Source organism: Ziziphus jujuba, chromosome 2 (genome assembly GCF_031755915.1).
Source record: "Ziziphus jujuba cultivar Dongzao chromosome 2, ASM3175591v1".
Taxonomy (NCBI): Eukaryota; Viridiplantae; Streptophyta; class Magnoliopsida; order Rosales; family Rhamnaceae; genus Ziziphus; species Ziziphus jujuba.
In genome coordinates this window covers 9,040,482-9,058,408 of record NC_083380.1, presented here as the reverse complement: position 1 = coordinate 9,058,408, position 17,927 = coordinate 9,040,482, and the positions used below count along the sequence as shown (strand labels likewise).

General features: G+C 32.9%; 1 protein-coding gene and 2 pseudogenes across 1 annotated transcript; all 3 read left to right on the top strand.

Annotated features, from left to right (window-relative positions):
• The first annotated feature begins 299 nt into the window (after nt 1-299).
• LOC107404396 (cycloeucalenol cycloisomerase-like) lies at nt 300-6,135 on the top strand (annotated as a pseudogene).
• A 3,608-nt stretch (nt 6,136-9,743) lies between these two features.
• Nucleotides 9,744-11,196, top strand: LOC132800601 (cycloeucalenol cycloisomerase-like). The gene is made up of 2 exons (XM_060814684.1): nt 9,744-10,183; nt 10,806-11,196. The coding sequence occupies exons 1-2, from the start codon at nt 9,942-9,944 to the stop codon at nt 10,996-10,998; spliced, it is 435 nt and encodes a 144-aa protein (XP_060670667.1). The 5' UTR covers nt 9,744-9,941; the 3' UTR covers nt 10,999-11,196.
• A 1,273-nt stretch (nt 11,197-12,469) lies between these two features.
• LOC125420915 (putative glycerol-3-phosphate transporter 5) lies at nt 12,470-17,355 on the top strand (annotated as a pseudogene).
• Nucleotides 17,356-17,927: the final 572 nt, after the last annotated feature.

Sequence of the window (17,927 nt, the reverse complement as noted above, 5' to 3'; positions counted from 1 at the left end):
TGTGATAAAATTGATTTTAGAGCTCCAAAACAGAATTAGGTGATTTTAAAAGGTACCGAGGTGCATTGTTCTCTTTATTTTATTATAAAAATATTAACTTATTTTTTGTAACAAATTCTACATGATAATGATAAATATATATGATAAATATCATTTAAACTCTCTTAATTGTGTCATAGTTGTACATAAATCCTATATTTTTAGAAAATCACCAATAACCTCCTTTTAGTTTGTGTTCGTGGGTCTTGTTGGTAATCTGAAGCATCCCAGAGATTTTTATTTATTTATTTATTTATGCTATGCCAGATGTGATGGGTAGAGTATCAATTTTCATTTGTTACATAGTTCAACTACTTTATTATTATTATTTTTGGGTTCGTAGAGACTTATGTTTTTATAATGAAATATTATTATTGGTTATTTGCAGAGCTTCACATAAATGGAGTATTTGCTTCTGGGACTGGTTTCAGTACTTCCTTTTTTTCTGATACCAATTTTGGTCGTTGGGAAGTTCGATGGTTGAAGTTTATCATCTACATTTTCTGGTTTTTTATTTTTTAGTATTTACTTTTAGTTTAAATTTACTTATTATTATTATTATTATTATTATTATTTTGGTGTCCTGAGGGAATTGGGTAAGCATGCCAACTGATGCTGATGGTTGGGGGTGCATATTTGATGTGATTTTTAAATTCTTAATAAACTATGTGCTGTGAAATGTGATAACGTTGTTTTGCTTTAACATGTGCAGTTTCCTTACTATGAATTTGTGGACTGGGCATCTGTGTACAAAGTTGGATCCTTATTTTGTGCCATCTACTTCCTTGTGAGTTTCCCAAATGTTACCGAGGTAAGAACCTGAACAATTAGACTATTGAATCATTTTAGTCGTTCCGCATTCGGCGTTTGTCTAGAAAATTGTTGACCCGTTATCCTTCTTAAGATACATTATATGATTAACTTAAAACTATAGCCCGATATTTTTCTCAATGTGCATGCTGGTTATAACTACTTGTCTAGTTGTGGCCAACAAAATGAGCTCTCAAGGAGTATGATTTTAGGCCACTTGGTTCAACGAGTATGAGCCACTGTAGGGATTGAATTTAGTTTTCTTCTTTTGTACCCATATAGAAACTTGACAACCATTTGGAAACCGTGACCTGGGAGGTTAAAGTTTCTGGCTGCGAAAGAAACGAAGCCTCTGTGAAATTTCTTGGAGTTAGATGTGGCAATTGCTGCTGTACAAATATCAAATCTTTAAAATTCTATTTTCCAAATTAGGCTTTGTAAAAATAAAAATAAATTAAAAATAAATAATAAAAAAGGGTCGTGTAAGATTCTGCCGACAAAATGCTTGAAGGATGATGGGTGGTTGTACAGGGGAGATGTTACCGTGATGCATCCAGATTGGTATTTAGGGATCAGAGATCGATCCAAGGACGTTATCAATCAGCGGCGGCCAGAATCTGAGTTGTGTGGAAGTTGAATCGGTGCTCTATACCCATCCAGCGATCAACAAAGCTGCGGTGGTGGCTCGGCCGGGCCATTACTGGGGAAGACACGCCTCGTGCGTTTGTGAGCTTGAAGGAAGGGATCAGAAACAAGGAGATGATGTGATTTTGCATACCCAAATTGCAAAAAATGAGAAAATATAAAAATAAAAAGAGTTATTTTTTTATTATTTTTTATGTAATTTCACATATGAATGCAGTGTAAGTAGAAAATTTTGTCAAACTAAATTCTGGAAACGGGGCCCAAAAGAATTTAAAAAAAAAGGCTCCATTTAGGAATTGTTGAAAGATTGTAAATTTTGAAAATTATTTTCCTATAAATTAGTTTTCCTCCAATAGTTTTTGGTTAGTAATAAAACTTTTATAACTTTAAATAATTAAATTAAGTTTTATGCTAGATAAATCTGTTTTTCTATTTTTTTTTTTAAAAAATCAACATGTCTAAGTAGTTTTTTAATAGTGCTATAGATTATCAAATGATGTGTCAAATATAATATTTTATTATTTTATTAGTCGACAAATGCATATAAATTAAATATAAACAAATAATTCTGCATAATGTCCATATAAATAACTATATTATTTAGTAAATTATTTGTGGATAGTTTTCCAGGAATTTGAAATGACATACATATGATTATATATTGGGAACAACTCCCAACTTTCCTACCTATTTTCTTTAAATTTAATAATTTGGTTTATGAATCCCAACACACACACACATACAAATATCATTAATTAAATCAATTATTATTCTCAATTTCCAATTTATAAATAAAAAAATGTTAAGGGTATTTTGGGTCTAATGAAATTTCTGATTGGCATGATTTAATTTTTTAAAAAGACACAAAAGACCAATTGTTAAGGTTATTTTACATGATCTTGACATGGAACATATTATTTTACATCATTATCAAAATCTGGTATAATAAAGCATTCTTTTTTTCTTAGACTATAAATAATGAATTCTTGTCTAATTTGTTATTTTTAGATCCAAATACACTAGTAATTAATATTAGTATGTTTATATGTGGAGGGGTGATTCATGGTGTGGTATACCTCGGCATAAGCCAAGCCCTCGTTTGGTAGGCCGAAATTAAATTGGATAAATCTAATCTAATAATTTATTCTATTATTATCTTCATTTAAAAATTAAAATTGGGTAGAGCAGTCACTTCTAGAATTCTATCCGCTATAATTCTATCCGCTAGGAGAATCTCTAATGGCAATGTCTACATTTTCTATATATGAGAGATGTGAGATTTTAAATTTTGAGTAACCTAATAATAAAAAAACAAAAATTAAATTTATCTCTACCGTATTCAAAATCTTGCTTCCTCATTGTTCGAGTAGAAAATTATCCATATATTGTCCTTTTTCAGTTACATAACAAAGAGTACAGTCACTTGTGCATAAATCATCCATATTTGCTCAAAGTATAATTGCCCAACCAAAGACCCGCTTATGGGTTCTGAAAAATCTGGAACATATCTTTTTTTTTTTTTTTTTTGATAAATAAATCTACAACATTAATAAAGAGAAATTGAGATAAAACGAAAAAAAAATTGAAGAAATGGCAAAAAGTTGTAAGACAATAGTGATTTTGGCGGCAATGAACAAGGAACAGCAGTGCTTAAGTGTGCTTTTACATTTTTTTTAGGATATGAACACTTACATTTTAAACTATACCATTTTGGCATTTACATCTTAAACTTTTTTGTTTGGTATTGTGCACCTTAAATTTCAATTTCCTTTGCACCTTACACTTTTCTTATTTTTTCTATTACTTTTTTAATAAATTTATTATATGACTAATACATGAGGTAAAAAATAAGGATACAAAGTGCAATTCTATATAGTTTAAGATGCAAAATGTAAAATTTTTAAATAAAAAAATCAATTAAATACAAAAAAATTATTAAATAGTACTGTTATATTTTAAAGAACTTTGCAAATAAATAAAAAATTAAGATGTGATTTTTCAAAAATAAAAATAATAATCTTTTCATATAATAGATTTCCTAAAAAATGAATAAATAAAATCCAATAAAAAAATTTGAACGTGCATTAAAAATTATTTTTTTAAAATAGTAAAACTTTAATAAAAAATTTAAAAAGTATTGTTTTTAAAAAATAAATATAAATATAAGAAATACATGAAATAAACAATAACATAGTCTATGGAAAGAAAAGAGAAAAATCTGTTTGCCAGATAGTCTATGATTTATTGTTCAGACATGTCAGACCAATATGAGCAACTCCTATGAACGAAATTCAATTCAATCAACTTTACAACCATAAGTGACCTCCCAATGAAATCATTGTTTCACTTCTTTAAGAACAAAAGAAGTTATCTATTGATTTTTAGGACTAAAGTCCACAAACTTGACAATTAACCCAGATTCTTTGCTTCTTTTTTTTTTTTTTTTTTTTTCAGGACTTTCTTGGCCTCAAATAGTATTACTCTTTAGTTTATGAGTAGTAATGCTCTCTCAAAACTGGTATTTAGTTTTCCACAATTTGTTGACATTCTGAATCCTTTTTTCCTTCTCTTTCTCGAATATTTTTTTACAGGCAGAGAGCAGCATGTGTTGGAAGGAACGGTATTGGGTCAAGGTAAGTGTCTTTGTGGAGCCAATTTACTTATTGATCAAACCTCTTTACTCTGAGCCCGAAGAAGGCAGAGATCAAAGCAATTGGATGGGCCATGAATCTGGTTAACAATCAAGGTTGGAGCAAAGTTCTTTGGCCAAGTGATGCGCAGAATGTAGTGAACCAAACAATTGCCAGAAAATGAACCCACTCCTTGGGAGTCCTGGAATGACATCTTGTTTTTGAGGCAGCAGGTTCAATTGCATCCTTGGAACTTCGAATGTATAGCTAGGGAATCTAACTTTTGTGCTGACTTGACAGCAAAACTATCTGTATCTTTTAACAGTGATTTTTATTTTATCAATCCCCTATTAGAGGATATTCCCCAGGCTCTTGGGGTACAGATTGTGACAGAGAAACTTAGTTCCATTTTTTAAGCCCTGTTTGGGCACTCTTTTTGCGCTTTTATAATGCAGTTCTAATTACCAAAAAAAAAAAAAAAAGAAAAAGAAAAAAAAGAAACTAAGTGCGGCCTATTTACTAATTGATCCAAGTTTAGAGTGTTCCTTCCACATATCCAAAGTCAGTGGAAAATCTGGATAGAGCATCTATTAACGAAATGAGATTAAAAGGGAATCTCGTGTTCCAACTTTTCACCTCCATGTTTCTCCTTGAAGCCAAGCAATTTGATATTCTTCAAGATTTTAGTTATAAAGTTTGTTGATACAGTGTCTTTGCTAATTTATTTATTCGCATTGGATAAATTATACCATGCAGCTCTGTTCTTGCAGGCTAGTGTCTGCTATAATTATCTTTAGCTATGTTGGAAATTACTTTTGTGAGCTTCTTATACCTTTCCATCATGGAAAATCAACAATCTAAGATAGTAAACGGGAAATATAAGCAATCAGACTGAGTACTTACCATCTTCTCCAAATTCTTTTTGGTGTTTGTGCAGGTACCACATACTACTTTCCTTCTCACGCATGTATGCTTCCTATTTTATCATGTTATGTCAAGCATGACACTTCAAAGACTACGTCATTCTATTGATGACTTGCCAGAAAAAGTTCAGTGGGTTTTTGAGGCTGCATGGATTTTGGCTCTGGCCTATTTCATACCGTGGCTGGATACCATAGCTATTTCTAATGTATGTGATAAAACGCGTTTCTTACAATTATTAGTAGGATCTTTTCCTGAGAAAACATAAGTTTTGTACTATTTTCCATGGTGGCCTGTTAGTAACGTAGGCCCTAGACAAGCCTCCTAATTGGCTAGTTTTAATTTATCCTTTGGAATTCTACTTGCTACAGCTTTGTCTGTTGTTTTTCTAAAGCCAAATGAATTAGATGCCCATACTCTATACTGTATCCACTAAGAAAACATCTTTTTATCAACCATTAAAATTTTTTATAATTGTGAAGTGATCCCACACCATTTTTCTGAGCTTTCTTCTGGAAAAGAAGAGAGGCAACATCCTTCTAACATGATGAAACTCATAAAAAGTGAATTTCCTTTCCTTGGATTTGCCACGTTTCCTTGCTATCAATTTGTGGACCGAGCATCTATGCACAAAGTTGGATCCTTGTTTTATGCCATCTACTTCCTTGTAAGCTTTCTAATGTTTCTCAGGTAAGAACCTGAACAATTAGACTGTTGGAATCATTTTAGTCGTGCAGTGTTTGCCAAAAAAATTGTTGGACCAATTACATTCATAACATGCATCCTTCTTATCACCACGTAGAAAAATGTGGGTCCATATATTTCTTTGTCAAGACAATTTTCTTCAGTAGTTAATTGATATTCTGATTCAATTGATACTGATTCACTTGTATCTGCAGAATCGACGAGAAATGGTGATCCATGGGACTTGCTTAGAGTGGCTATTGATGCTCTAGATGCTGCAATGCTGGTCACCATAATACTCGATCTATGGCGCATCTTTCTGGGACCTATTGTTCCAGTTCCAGAAACAAAACAGTGCCTTCAACCAGGACTTCCTTGGTTTCCTGGACATGCAAACGCAAATTGACAACCGTTCATAAATAGGGACCTGGGTAAAGATTCTGGCTGCAGAAGAAACGAGCTTTGAAATTTCTTGCAATTGATGTGGCAATGGCTGCTGTACAATATTAGATATACTTGGAGTTGGACAGAATTGCATGAGCAAAAGTTTATACGTTCATAAGTTATCGTATTAAAACTTTTTTCTATGTTATTTCGTGATTGATACTCCCAGTGTTGCTTTGCTTCAGCTGTTTGAATAACCTCCATTGAAGCTTTCCATCACCCACTCCTGTTAAAAGCAGACATTTCAATACAAAGCTCTGGAGGCTAAAAGTTATTTTATTTTTAGTAATAATAATATAAGTTTTTTTTTTCAATAATAATATAAGTTAACATAAAACTTCTTGAACTTTTTGATCCTTATGTAGTCGTAGACTTTGTCTAATGGTTAAACTATTGGGAATATACCCCTTTTATTTATGTTAAAATATATTGTAATCGACAACCCTCTTAAACTATTAAACCATTAAAACAACAAATAGAATTGTGGTTTTCTACATGAATCTAAATAATATTAAGTTGTGAGGTTACATCAACCAAACAATATTAAATTGTTAACAACCAAACAATGTTTGAAAGTAACTAAATGTACTTTTGGCTTTTAAAGATTTTTTTTTTTGTTTTTTTAAAGAGAGAAACATAGAAATTTAATTCATTTATATGTAATATAATTTATATACGTGTATATATATACACATATTATTTAATCATTTTAAATATAATTTTTTTTGACAGAGGAGAGTATGCCTTCAAAGGCTCCAACCTTAATCATATTTTGCTATAATTTTTTCAATAAATGTGTTTAAGGTTTGAATATTTTATTAATTAGACATTTTCCATCAAATATAATAATATTTAAAACAATTGAATAAAATTTTTGAATTTATATACTCGGATAAATTAAATTTTTTGTTTCTATTATAAAAAAATTAATTCAGTTTTTAATATAAAAATAAGTTTAGTTCTAACTGAACATATTTATATTGTTCGCTTAATATGTACTAAATAATTTAGTTTGGTAGAGTCTAACAAATCATGTAATATGCTATCACTGATCGGTTACATGTCCTCCTCCATGCAAGCCCTTAGCAAAATTGGGTTCTTTTATCTATATATTAAAATTCCAACCAATAAAATAAAAAAATTATAACTTTACATTTTAGTAGATTTTATGGTATACTAATTAGTATCTCTAGCATTATTTAATAAGTAATTTTTCTTATCAAATTTGTTAATTTTAAATCCAAACATCCTTGTACACAAAAAAGAATAAATAAAATAAAATAAAATAAAATCTAAACATACTCGTTAATGTTGGTAAGTACATGTAGAGGAGTAATGCCATGGTGGTATATCTCAACATAATCTAAGCATTGGCGGCCCCAAGTAATTTTTCCAAGAAATTAGTTTTTTTTTTTTTTTAAAGCAGAAATTTTATTATAAATGAATATGATCAGAATAAAAAAATGGTAAGACAATGATTAAGCTCAAAAAGATATGATAAGTAAGTGCTTATTATTCATAAAATATAGAAATTTACAAATACTATTGTTAAAAATTAAGGACAAAAGCTTAAAAAGGTAAAGACTTTTCTGCTGGTTAGCTTTAAAAAAAGACTGATTATTATTTTTTTTGCAAAAGGGCTTAAAAAAGACTTGATAATTAATTCTAAAATGTTTGCATGATACTTAAAAATATCTATGTATAATTTTTATTTGATATAATGGATCATTAGACTTATATTAAACAAACACCAGATAAAGGTAAAAAGAAAAATAAAAAGTCCAAATCAGACAAAGTGGAGAAAAAATTTCCGATTTTAGAGGGGCACAAAGGTAAAAATGCATATATGGAAAATTTTATATAATTCTTTTTTTAAAAAATAATTTGATGGGACACGTGCCCCTGGGCTTTACTGGTTCAGCCCATGAATCTAAACCCTCCTTTGGTAGGCAGAAATTAAATTAGTTAATCTTCAATGATTTCCTAATAAAAAAAAAATAAAAATAAAACATGTCTCTAATCTAATAACTTATTTCCATAAAAAAAAATTAAAAAAAAATCTAATAATGTATTCTATTATTATTTTTCATTTAAAAATTAAAATTTTATCACCACCATATCCAAAATTAACCAAACACAAGGTCCAAGGTGCTAGCGTCCGAGGAAATTCTGCCACCGTTTTCAGCTTGTTTTTATTTATTTATTTATTTTTTTTGTCTCTCTCCTCCCGTCTCTGTCTCTCTCGCTCTCTTTCTCTATCTGTCTCTTTCTCTGTCTCTCTCTTTCCAACTCTTTTTCTCTCTCAAGATTCAATAAGCTAATGGGTTTAATTTTAATTACTTATAAATTTTTTGAAAAATTACATATCATTACTTAATTTTGATATAAACAGAATTCATTTAAAAGTAATTTATCAAAAACATTTTCTACTAAATAGATATTATACCATATAATTATGAAAAGTTTAAAATTCATGTGATATAGATTTATTAAAAATGTTTTAAACATTATCAATAATTTAGTGTTGATATTTTAAACACTTCTAAAAACATTCAAACCCATAATTAGACATCAATTTGGAACATGAGTAGTTCATATTGATTGATGGTGAAGCCATTGATTAATTCATAAATATCATATGGGTTATAAAAACATTTTGTTTAATACACATGCGGTGTAGTCTTAAGGGAATTGGGTTAGCTCGCCAATTGATGCTGAATGTTGGGGTGCATATTTGATGTGCCTTTTTGAATCTGTTTGCCACATTGTCTGTGTATTTATTGTTTCAGACATGTCTTATTGACGAAGTTCAATTTAACTACTTTATACCCGGAAGTGGCCTGCTGATGAAATCATTGTTGAACTTTTTAAAAACAAAAGAAGTTACCAATTGTTGAACTTTTTAAAAACAAAAAAAAATGGCATATAAAGGAAAGCCGTCTTCCAACTTTTCACCTCCATTTTTTCCCTTGAAGCCTAGCAACTTGAAAATTCTTGTTGATTTTAGGTATAAAGTTTTTGATACTGCGTCTTTGCTAATTTATTTATTCGCATTGCATTAATGATACTATGCAGCTCTGTTCTTGCAGGCTAGTGTCTGGATAATTATCTTTATCTATGTTGGAAATTACCTTTGGACTCACTGTTTCTTCACGGTTTTGGAAGCTTCATATACCTTTCCATCATGGAAAATGAACAATGTAAGGCAGTAAACTGGAAATGAAGCAATTAGACTGATTACTTACCATCTTTTCTAAATTTTTTTCGGTGTTTGTGCAGGTACCACATACTACTTTCCTTCTCACGCATGCATGCTTCCCATTTTATCATGTTATGTCAAACATGACACTTCGAAGACTACGCCATTCTAGTGCTGACTTGCCTGAAAATGTTCAGTCGGCTTTTGAGGCTGCATGGATTTTGGCTCTGGCCTATTTCATACCATGGCTGGAGACTATATAGCTATTTCTAATGTATGTGATAATACACGTTTCATAAAATTATTAACAGGATCTTTCCTGAGAAAAATAAGTTTTGTACCATTTTCCATGGTGGCCTGTTAGCAAAATAGGCCCTGGGCAAGCCTTCTAATTGGCTAGTTTTAACTTGTCCTTTGGATTTCTACTTGCTACAGTAGCAAAATGAATTATATGCTCATACTCTATATGGTATCCACTAGGAAAACATCTCCTTATCACCCATTAACATTTCTTATGTATGTGGAGTGATCCCACACATCATCTTTCTGCGCTTTCTTCTGGAAAATAAATGAGGCAACATCCTTCTAACATGCTGAAACTCATAAAAAGTGAATTTCCTTCCTTGGAATTGTTACCACTTGAAGAATTAAAGATTCTTAATAAACTGTGGCTGGGAAATGTGATAATGTTGTTTCGCTTTAACATGTGCAGTTTCCTTACTATCAATTTGTGGACCGAGCATCTATGTACAAAAGTTGGATCCTTATTTTATGCCATCTACTTCCTTGTGAGCTTCCCTATGTTTATAAGGTAAGAACCTGAACAATTAGACTATTGAATTTTTTTAGTCATTCTCCATTCGGTGTTTGTCTAGAAAATTGTTGACCTGTTAGCCGTCTTGTCACCATGTAGAAAAATGTGGGTCCATAGTTTTTAAGTTTTCCATATGTTCTATCTAGGTGGTAATTTTAATAAACAACCTGTAAAACTTAAGCTACATTATATGATTAATTTAAAGCTATGGACTGATATTTTTCTCAGTGTGCATGCTGGTTATAACTTTTTGTCTACTTGTCGTGGTCAATAAAATGAGCTTTCAAGCAGTATGGTTTTAGGTCAATGAGTACACCGAGTATGAGCCACTGTAGGATTGATTTTAGTTTTCTTGTTTTGTACCCATACAGGCTATTCAATCACTATTAATCATCTTTCTTTCTTCAACCCTTGTAAAATGCATACTCAACTATACTTTTCTTTTTTGTGCTTTTTGAATCTGATGGAGAAGAGTTACACTAGTGTAAAATAAGTACCGATGCTTTTATACAAATCCAGCCAAAGGACAAATTTTATATGTATTAGTTGTCAGGATAATATTGTTCACTAGTCAATCAATATTCTGATTCAGTTGATACCGATTCACTTGCATCTGCAGAATTGACGAGAAACCTGGCGATCCATGGGACTTGCCTAGAGTTGCTATTGATGCACTTGGTGCTGCACTGCTGGTCACAATAATACTCTATCTATGGCGCATTTTTTTGGGAACTATTGTCCCAATTCCCGAAACAAAACAGTGCCTTCAACCAGGACTTCCTTGGTTCCCAGGACATGCGAACGAAACTTGACAGCCATCTGGAAACCAGGAGCTGGTTAAAGTTTCTGGCTGAGGAAGAAACCAAGCTCTGAAATTTCTTGCAGTTGATGTGGCAGTGGCTGCTGTACGATATTAGATACTTGTTGTAGTTTGATAGAATTGCATGAGCAAAAGGCTATACATTCCATAAGTTATAATATTAACACTTCATTCTATGTTATTTCGTGATTGATACTCCCAATGTTGCTTCCCTTCAGCTGTTTGAAAAACATCTGGAGCTTTTCCATTACCCACTCGTCTCCTTTCGTCCTGTTAAAAGCAGATATTTCAATACGAAGCTCTGGAAGATAAAAGTGATTTTTTTACTATAATGTTCTTAAAAACTTTTTAATTACAATATAATAACAATAATATAAATAATAATAATTATTATTATGATTATTATTATTATTACTACTACTATTAGGGTAAATTAGATAAACCGTATTGAACTATTTGACACTAATAAATAACCTTTTAAACTATTAAAATAACAAATAAACCTTCAACTATGATTATTTTGTAACATATCGTTCCCTTTAAACCAACTAAATACTATAAATTATTTTAATTTAACAAAAATATCATTTTGGCATACACATCATACCATTTTTCCAAATAGTTTAATCCAAACTTTTTATTTATTTATTTTAATTACTCTATATATTTTATTAAATACAAATCTATTATTAATTTTAAAACACAAATTAATATAATTATTATGTGTCCTAAACTTTTCATTACTAACCAAACATTTGAAAAATAAATTTGTCAATGAAACTAATTTCTGGAGACCGGCCCAAAAGAAAAACTTAAGAGGCGCCGTTTAAGAATTATTGAAAGAATCTAATTTTTGATATAAATTACAATAGTTTTCTGGGGAATTTGGCCCAATACCCCTGTAGGACCGAACTTCATGAATTTTACCCCCTCAATTCATTTCTTTTTTGATTTACCCCTCCAATCTTTTAAAATCCCAAAATACCCTTATGTGTTATTTTTTTTATATGTTTTTTTCTTTCCTTTCTTCGACTTTTCCCCTCCATCTCTTTATCTATAACCAGACCTTAGGAGCCCTCTGTTTCCTTTCATGAATCGGCCGGATTGTAAGCGTGGAGACTGCGCGTTTTGAAGGAGATGGTGAAGAGGCGACTCAGAGAGAAAACTGCAGGATTTTAGAGAGCCCTAGGAGCAGAAGCAGAAGCAACAGGTAGGCAACAGCTCTAATTTTGGTTGTCTGTTAGTGGTGGATTCTATCAAAGCTCTCCAGAATCATAGTTGTCTTTTTTTATTTTTATTTTATTTTTTTATTTTTATAATATTATAATTAGTGAATTCACAGAGCTACTAATTAAGGCCCTCATCCATCATTGTCTTCTTCTTTGATCAATATATTTAGGGTTTCTGTGTAGATTGCTGTGTTGTTGTTGTTGTTGTTGTTGTTGTTGTTGTTGTTGTTATTTTGAAGTTGGATTACAATGCCATCCAAAAATCTAAACCCACCTCCAGGTCTCAATCTCTTCCCATCTCTCAAACCCCCACAAAAAACTTTAGCTTTCCACCAAATCTTAGTCCTAGTAATAACTTTCCTCGCCTATGCTTCCTTTCATGCCTCTAGAAAACCTCCAAGCATTATTAAGAGTGTTCTTGGACCAAATGATCACTCAAACTCATCCCTAACCGAGAGTAATTTGAACTCAACCTTATTGAATTCGAGCTTGATTGATGCTGGTTGGGCTCCTTTCAATGGTCCACGTGGAACACACCGGCTAGGCGAGCTAGATCTCGCATTTCTTTCCGTATATTCCATTGGAATGTATTTTTCCGGCCATGTCGGTGATCGGGTCCATTTGAGGTACTTTCTTGTGTTTGGTATGATAGGCAGTGGCATTTTTACAATAATGTTTGGCCTAGGGTATTGGTTGGGAGTTCATGTTTTGGGATTCTTTCTTGCTATTCAAGTGGTTTGTGGATTGTTTCAGTCAGTTGGGTGGCCTTGTGTGGTGGCAATTGTGGGAAACTGGTCTGGGAAAGAAAAGAGGGGCTTGATAATGGGATTGTGGAATTCGCACACCTCTGTGGGAAACATTGTTGGATCAGTTTTAGCATCAGGTGTTTTAGAATTTGGGTGGGGATTTTCCTTTGTTTTGCCTGGAGTTTTGATGATTGTGGTTGGCATTGTAGTGTTTATGTTTCTCGTTGTTAGTCTGGATGATTTGGGGTTTGAGTCTCCCGGCAAGGAGATTGAAATGGATGCGGAAGTTGATAGTGTAAGGAGTTCAGAGGAGAAAGTGGAGTCAGAGAAAGCTGGTCTTCTTGAAACAGGGGACTCTGATTCTTTGGCCGCAATTGGATTCTTTGAGGCATGGAGGCTACCAGGTGTAGCACCATTTGCTTTCTGTCTCTTCTTTTCAAAGCTGGTGGCTTACACTTTTCTATACTAGTTGCCCTTCTACATAAGGCACACAGGTACTTGGTCAAATAGGATGAGTTTATATGAATATGCCATAAAAATTTTCCTATAGGTTGTGCTATGACTTTCCCTTCAGAGTTGGATTATATTTGTCTTCTTGTGGTTAGTGCTCTATAATGCATCATGAATTGGCAATGGCAAGATGAGAATCTTGTCTCTGTTTCTTTGTTATTATTGTTATTATTATTATTATTTACTCTTTTCTTTCATGAAGAATGATGAGCATAAGAAACTCTTTGGCATCTGTGAACATACAGCTAAATCTGCTTTGTTTTAGGACTGCCAATAGGTTTCTTTTTCTGTGTCTTTCCCCATAAAGATAAATATGCCTTTGGGTATTTAATTTTTATCATGAAATAATTAAAGACTGCTAAACGATTAAATCTGCTTAATTTTCATGGGCTCCCCTATGCATTTGAATGTGTTACAATTTACAAGGTTCTCTTATTTATGAATTCTGTTTGGCATTTTAGCTGTTGTGGGAGTGCATTTGTCACACAAAACTGCTGGGATCCTTTCAACTATATTTGATATGGGAGGAGTCCTTGGAGGAATTTTGGCGGGATTCATCTCTGATGTAATTGAAGCTCGTGCTGTTACATCAATTGTATTCTTGTTGCTATCAATTCCAGCCCTCCTTTTCTACAGGGTTTATGGAAGCATCTCCATGTTTGCCAATATTAGTTTGATGTTTCTTTCTGGATTGCTTGTAAATGGTCCATACTCACTCATTACAACGGCTGTTGCTACTGATCTTGGTACTCAGACCATGGTTGGAGGAAATTCTCGTGCATTAGCTACTGTAAGTGCAATTATAGATGGCACTGGTTCTGTTGGGGCAGCTTTAGGCCCACTATTGGCAGGGTATATTTCCACTAGGGGATGGAACAGTGTCTTCTTAATGCTAATTCTTTCTATTTTCCTTGCAAGTTTGTTCTTGATTCGTGTTGCCAGAACTGAGATTAAAGCGAAGTTGAATGAGGGAAAATGGTTTTGGAACAGCATAGGCGGTCATTGATGGATGGAGGATTTCTTCTAATGCTTCATTTATGCATGGGTTTTTTCTGGTCAGATTAGTTCATTTGGGGAAGAATACGGTCATGGATTAGTTACTTAAGCCATTATACATGTATGTATTTTGTATCTTATTCATTTTACACAGGTTAGTAGCTCTTATACATGTATAGAACCTATAAATTCCACAAGATATAAAATTTGTTCAACTTCTTTTTGGTTTTGGTATTTATCCCTAGTCCCTCTATCTGTTAAATCAGGTTTTTTTTGTTGTTTTATTCCTTTCATAACCAGGCATTGATAAATGTACCCTCTAATAAATTTTATATTTTTGCTAGAAATTTTTGATGTTTTTAAGTTGACAATTCTTTTACATACCCTTTTTATCTGATTTGCTTTTTCGTCGATGGAATGTACGATCCTGGAGCTGTGCAGCGGTTTTAAAGAATTGAAGTATATGGTGCCATATCATAAAGGTAAGCCATAGCGGCTGAACCACTGGCTCTTTCCTTATAATAACCCCTCACCGTCCAGTAATATAATGGAAAGAATGATACATAAGTAGGGGAATTTGGCCCAATACCCCTGTAGGACCGAGCTTCATGAATTTTACCCCCTCAATTCATTTCTTTTTTGATCTACCCCTCCAATCTTTTAAAATCCCAAAATACCCTTATGTGTTTTTTTTTTTATATGTTTTTTTCTTTCCTTTCTTCGACTTTTCCCCTCCATCTCTTTATCCATAACCAGACCTTAGGAGCCCTCTGTTTCCTTTCATGAATCGGCCGGATTGTAAGCGTGGAGACTGCGCGTTTTGAAGGAGATGGTGAAGAGGCGACTCAGAGAGAAAACTGCAGGATTTTAGAGAGCCCTAGGAGCAGAAGCAGAAGCAACAGGTAGGCAACAGCTCTAATTTTGATTTTCTGTTAGTGGTGTTGGGAACTTTTTTTTTTTGTTGGGAGAAATTATGAAAGAGAAATTGTGAAAGTTGTGTTCTGGTTTTTTTTTTTTTTAAATAACGGTGGTGGTAGGCATTTCTTGCTGAGAGATATGTATGATGATATGATGCTGGATGGAGTACAGCCAAGTAGGGATACATTCCATTCTGTCATCAGTTAGTGGAAAGGTGCTTTCATGTTTGTTATCATGGACTTTCATTCTTTCTGGAATTTTCCGTTTGGTTGATTTTGTTTTGTTGCAGGTGGATAAGCAAAATGCTCATTTCTTTGGTGTTCTGATCAACGAGCAACAAGCCGGGTGTGGTATTGTAGAAAGAGTTACTTCAAATGCACAAAGCAAATTTAAGGTATGTATATTTCATATTTTTGCATTTAAATTGTTTATATACCATGTTTGATGACTATGAACTCTCTCTCTCTCTCTCTCTCTGCATCTGCATTTTCTTTTGTGTTGCTGGTGTGACATTAAATTTATAATCTAATTGCTTTATTTTCCAGTTACTTTATTTCGAGCAAGATGTGAATGGCGGTTATGGTTTGGCCCTACAGGTACCATATCTTCTTTCCTATTGTGTCTCCAATCCATTTTCCATTTTATAGTGCATATGGTTTTTGCATTCTGAAAGCTGTCATGGTTGTTTAAAAAATTTGAAGCATAGATGGAGTCAACAGTGCCAATGATCATATACAATTGGTAGAAATGTTTTGTAATAATCTTGTCATGTTAAACTTTCTGCTGTTATATCCTTCAATTTCTAAGTACTATGCATCTCTAATTTATTTTCAAAGCATAAAATTGTGGCTGTGAAATTGTGATTTTGAATATCACACATGGGTAGAACTTAAAATTAGTAACCTACCTGTGAATGTGACAATGATGCTCAACTTCTCTTTTCAAGTGAATGTCATTGCATTGTTTCAAGTGGTCAAGTGGTATTGGTGTGGCATTTCAATGTATTTCTGTTCAGTCCTCTGACCTCATTCCCAAGGGCTTTCTTACTTGCAATTTGACTACAATCCTTTAAACAATTGACTTATATAATTGTACTATGATTTTATGTAGCATGCTTCTTTTTATTTTACTTTGGTTCAGCAAATCTTTACCTTTAGTCAATAATTTTGTCATATGGAAATGCTTTTTTTCCCCCCACCCCTCATCAAGCCATCTAAATTTCAATATATATCATTGACACACAAAAATCATGACAGTCAATTGCCTATTTAATTAAAATTCATTTAGCAGAATCTCTTCCTATGCACATGCATTTGACATTAGTGTGGTCTCTTTACAGATGGATAATTGATCCTCTTCTGGAGGTCAATGTACCATCAAAACGCACACCATGGCCTGATGCCCCTCCTGAACTCCCTACCAATGAAAATGTAGTGTTGGGCATCCAAGAGCATGCTGTAAAGCATCCTACAAAGACCCGCACATGTAGATCAAAGAGACGAAGCAAGAGAAAGCATGACACAAGAACGGTGGACACACAGGTTGCTTCAAAGCATTCTGAACAAATTTGAAAATCTTAGCACGAAGACGGCTAGAGATGCATGCTGCTGTGTGAATTTTAGGCATCATTCTTCAGCATCATAAAAAAATTTGAATTGCAAAGGCTTATTAGCACAGAGGCAGATGGCCTAACCTGGTATATGTGAAAAGAATCCTTCACGCTGGGCCAGTTGATAATAGGCATTGGAGTTTGAATTTTCACTTAATTTTTCACAAATTTTTTCTTTCTTTTATATATTTTTGTTTGGGATATCAGGATTCTGGTTCAGCATGAGGTATGCCAGCAAAGTCTTGCCGTGTCTGCTACCTTGTAGGACTTTGTATCCAATATGTTTCGAATCTTATACATAATCTTGGAACATAGGAATTATAGAGTTGTGTTCAGCTGGATTTTTGTAGAAAAAAAGATACCAAAATGTAATAAACAAAAAAGAAAAAAAAAAAAAAAAGGAAACTTCCATATTTGTGAAAGGATCCAATTTCTTCCATATTCAGATTTTGTTTTAGTTTTTGTACATGATTCTCTTGTCAATAACTGTTCACCATCGGTAATTCCCGAGGAAATCTTCGGTAAATTACAAATACCCTCTGGAAAAATTACCGACAGTTTCGTCGGTAATTCCCGATGGTGTACAGTACGGCATATTTTGCCAATTTTTTGGACCCCACAAGGCCCCTAATGTGTGTTGAATGAAAAAACATGCAAAACATGGATTCTATAATTGTACTAAGGATAGAAAATCCCAAAATTTGATAAAAGTGTATCAAAGTTTGCAAAAAATAAGCTAACTGTTCACCCTCGGTAAATTACCGACGAAACTGTCGGGCAACTACAAATGCCCTCTGGAAAAAGTACCGACAGTTTCGTCGGTAATTTCCCGAGGGTGTATAGTACGTATTATTTTGCCAATTTTTTTTACCCCATAAGGCCCCTAAGGTGTGTTGAATGAAAAAGCATGCAA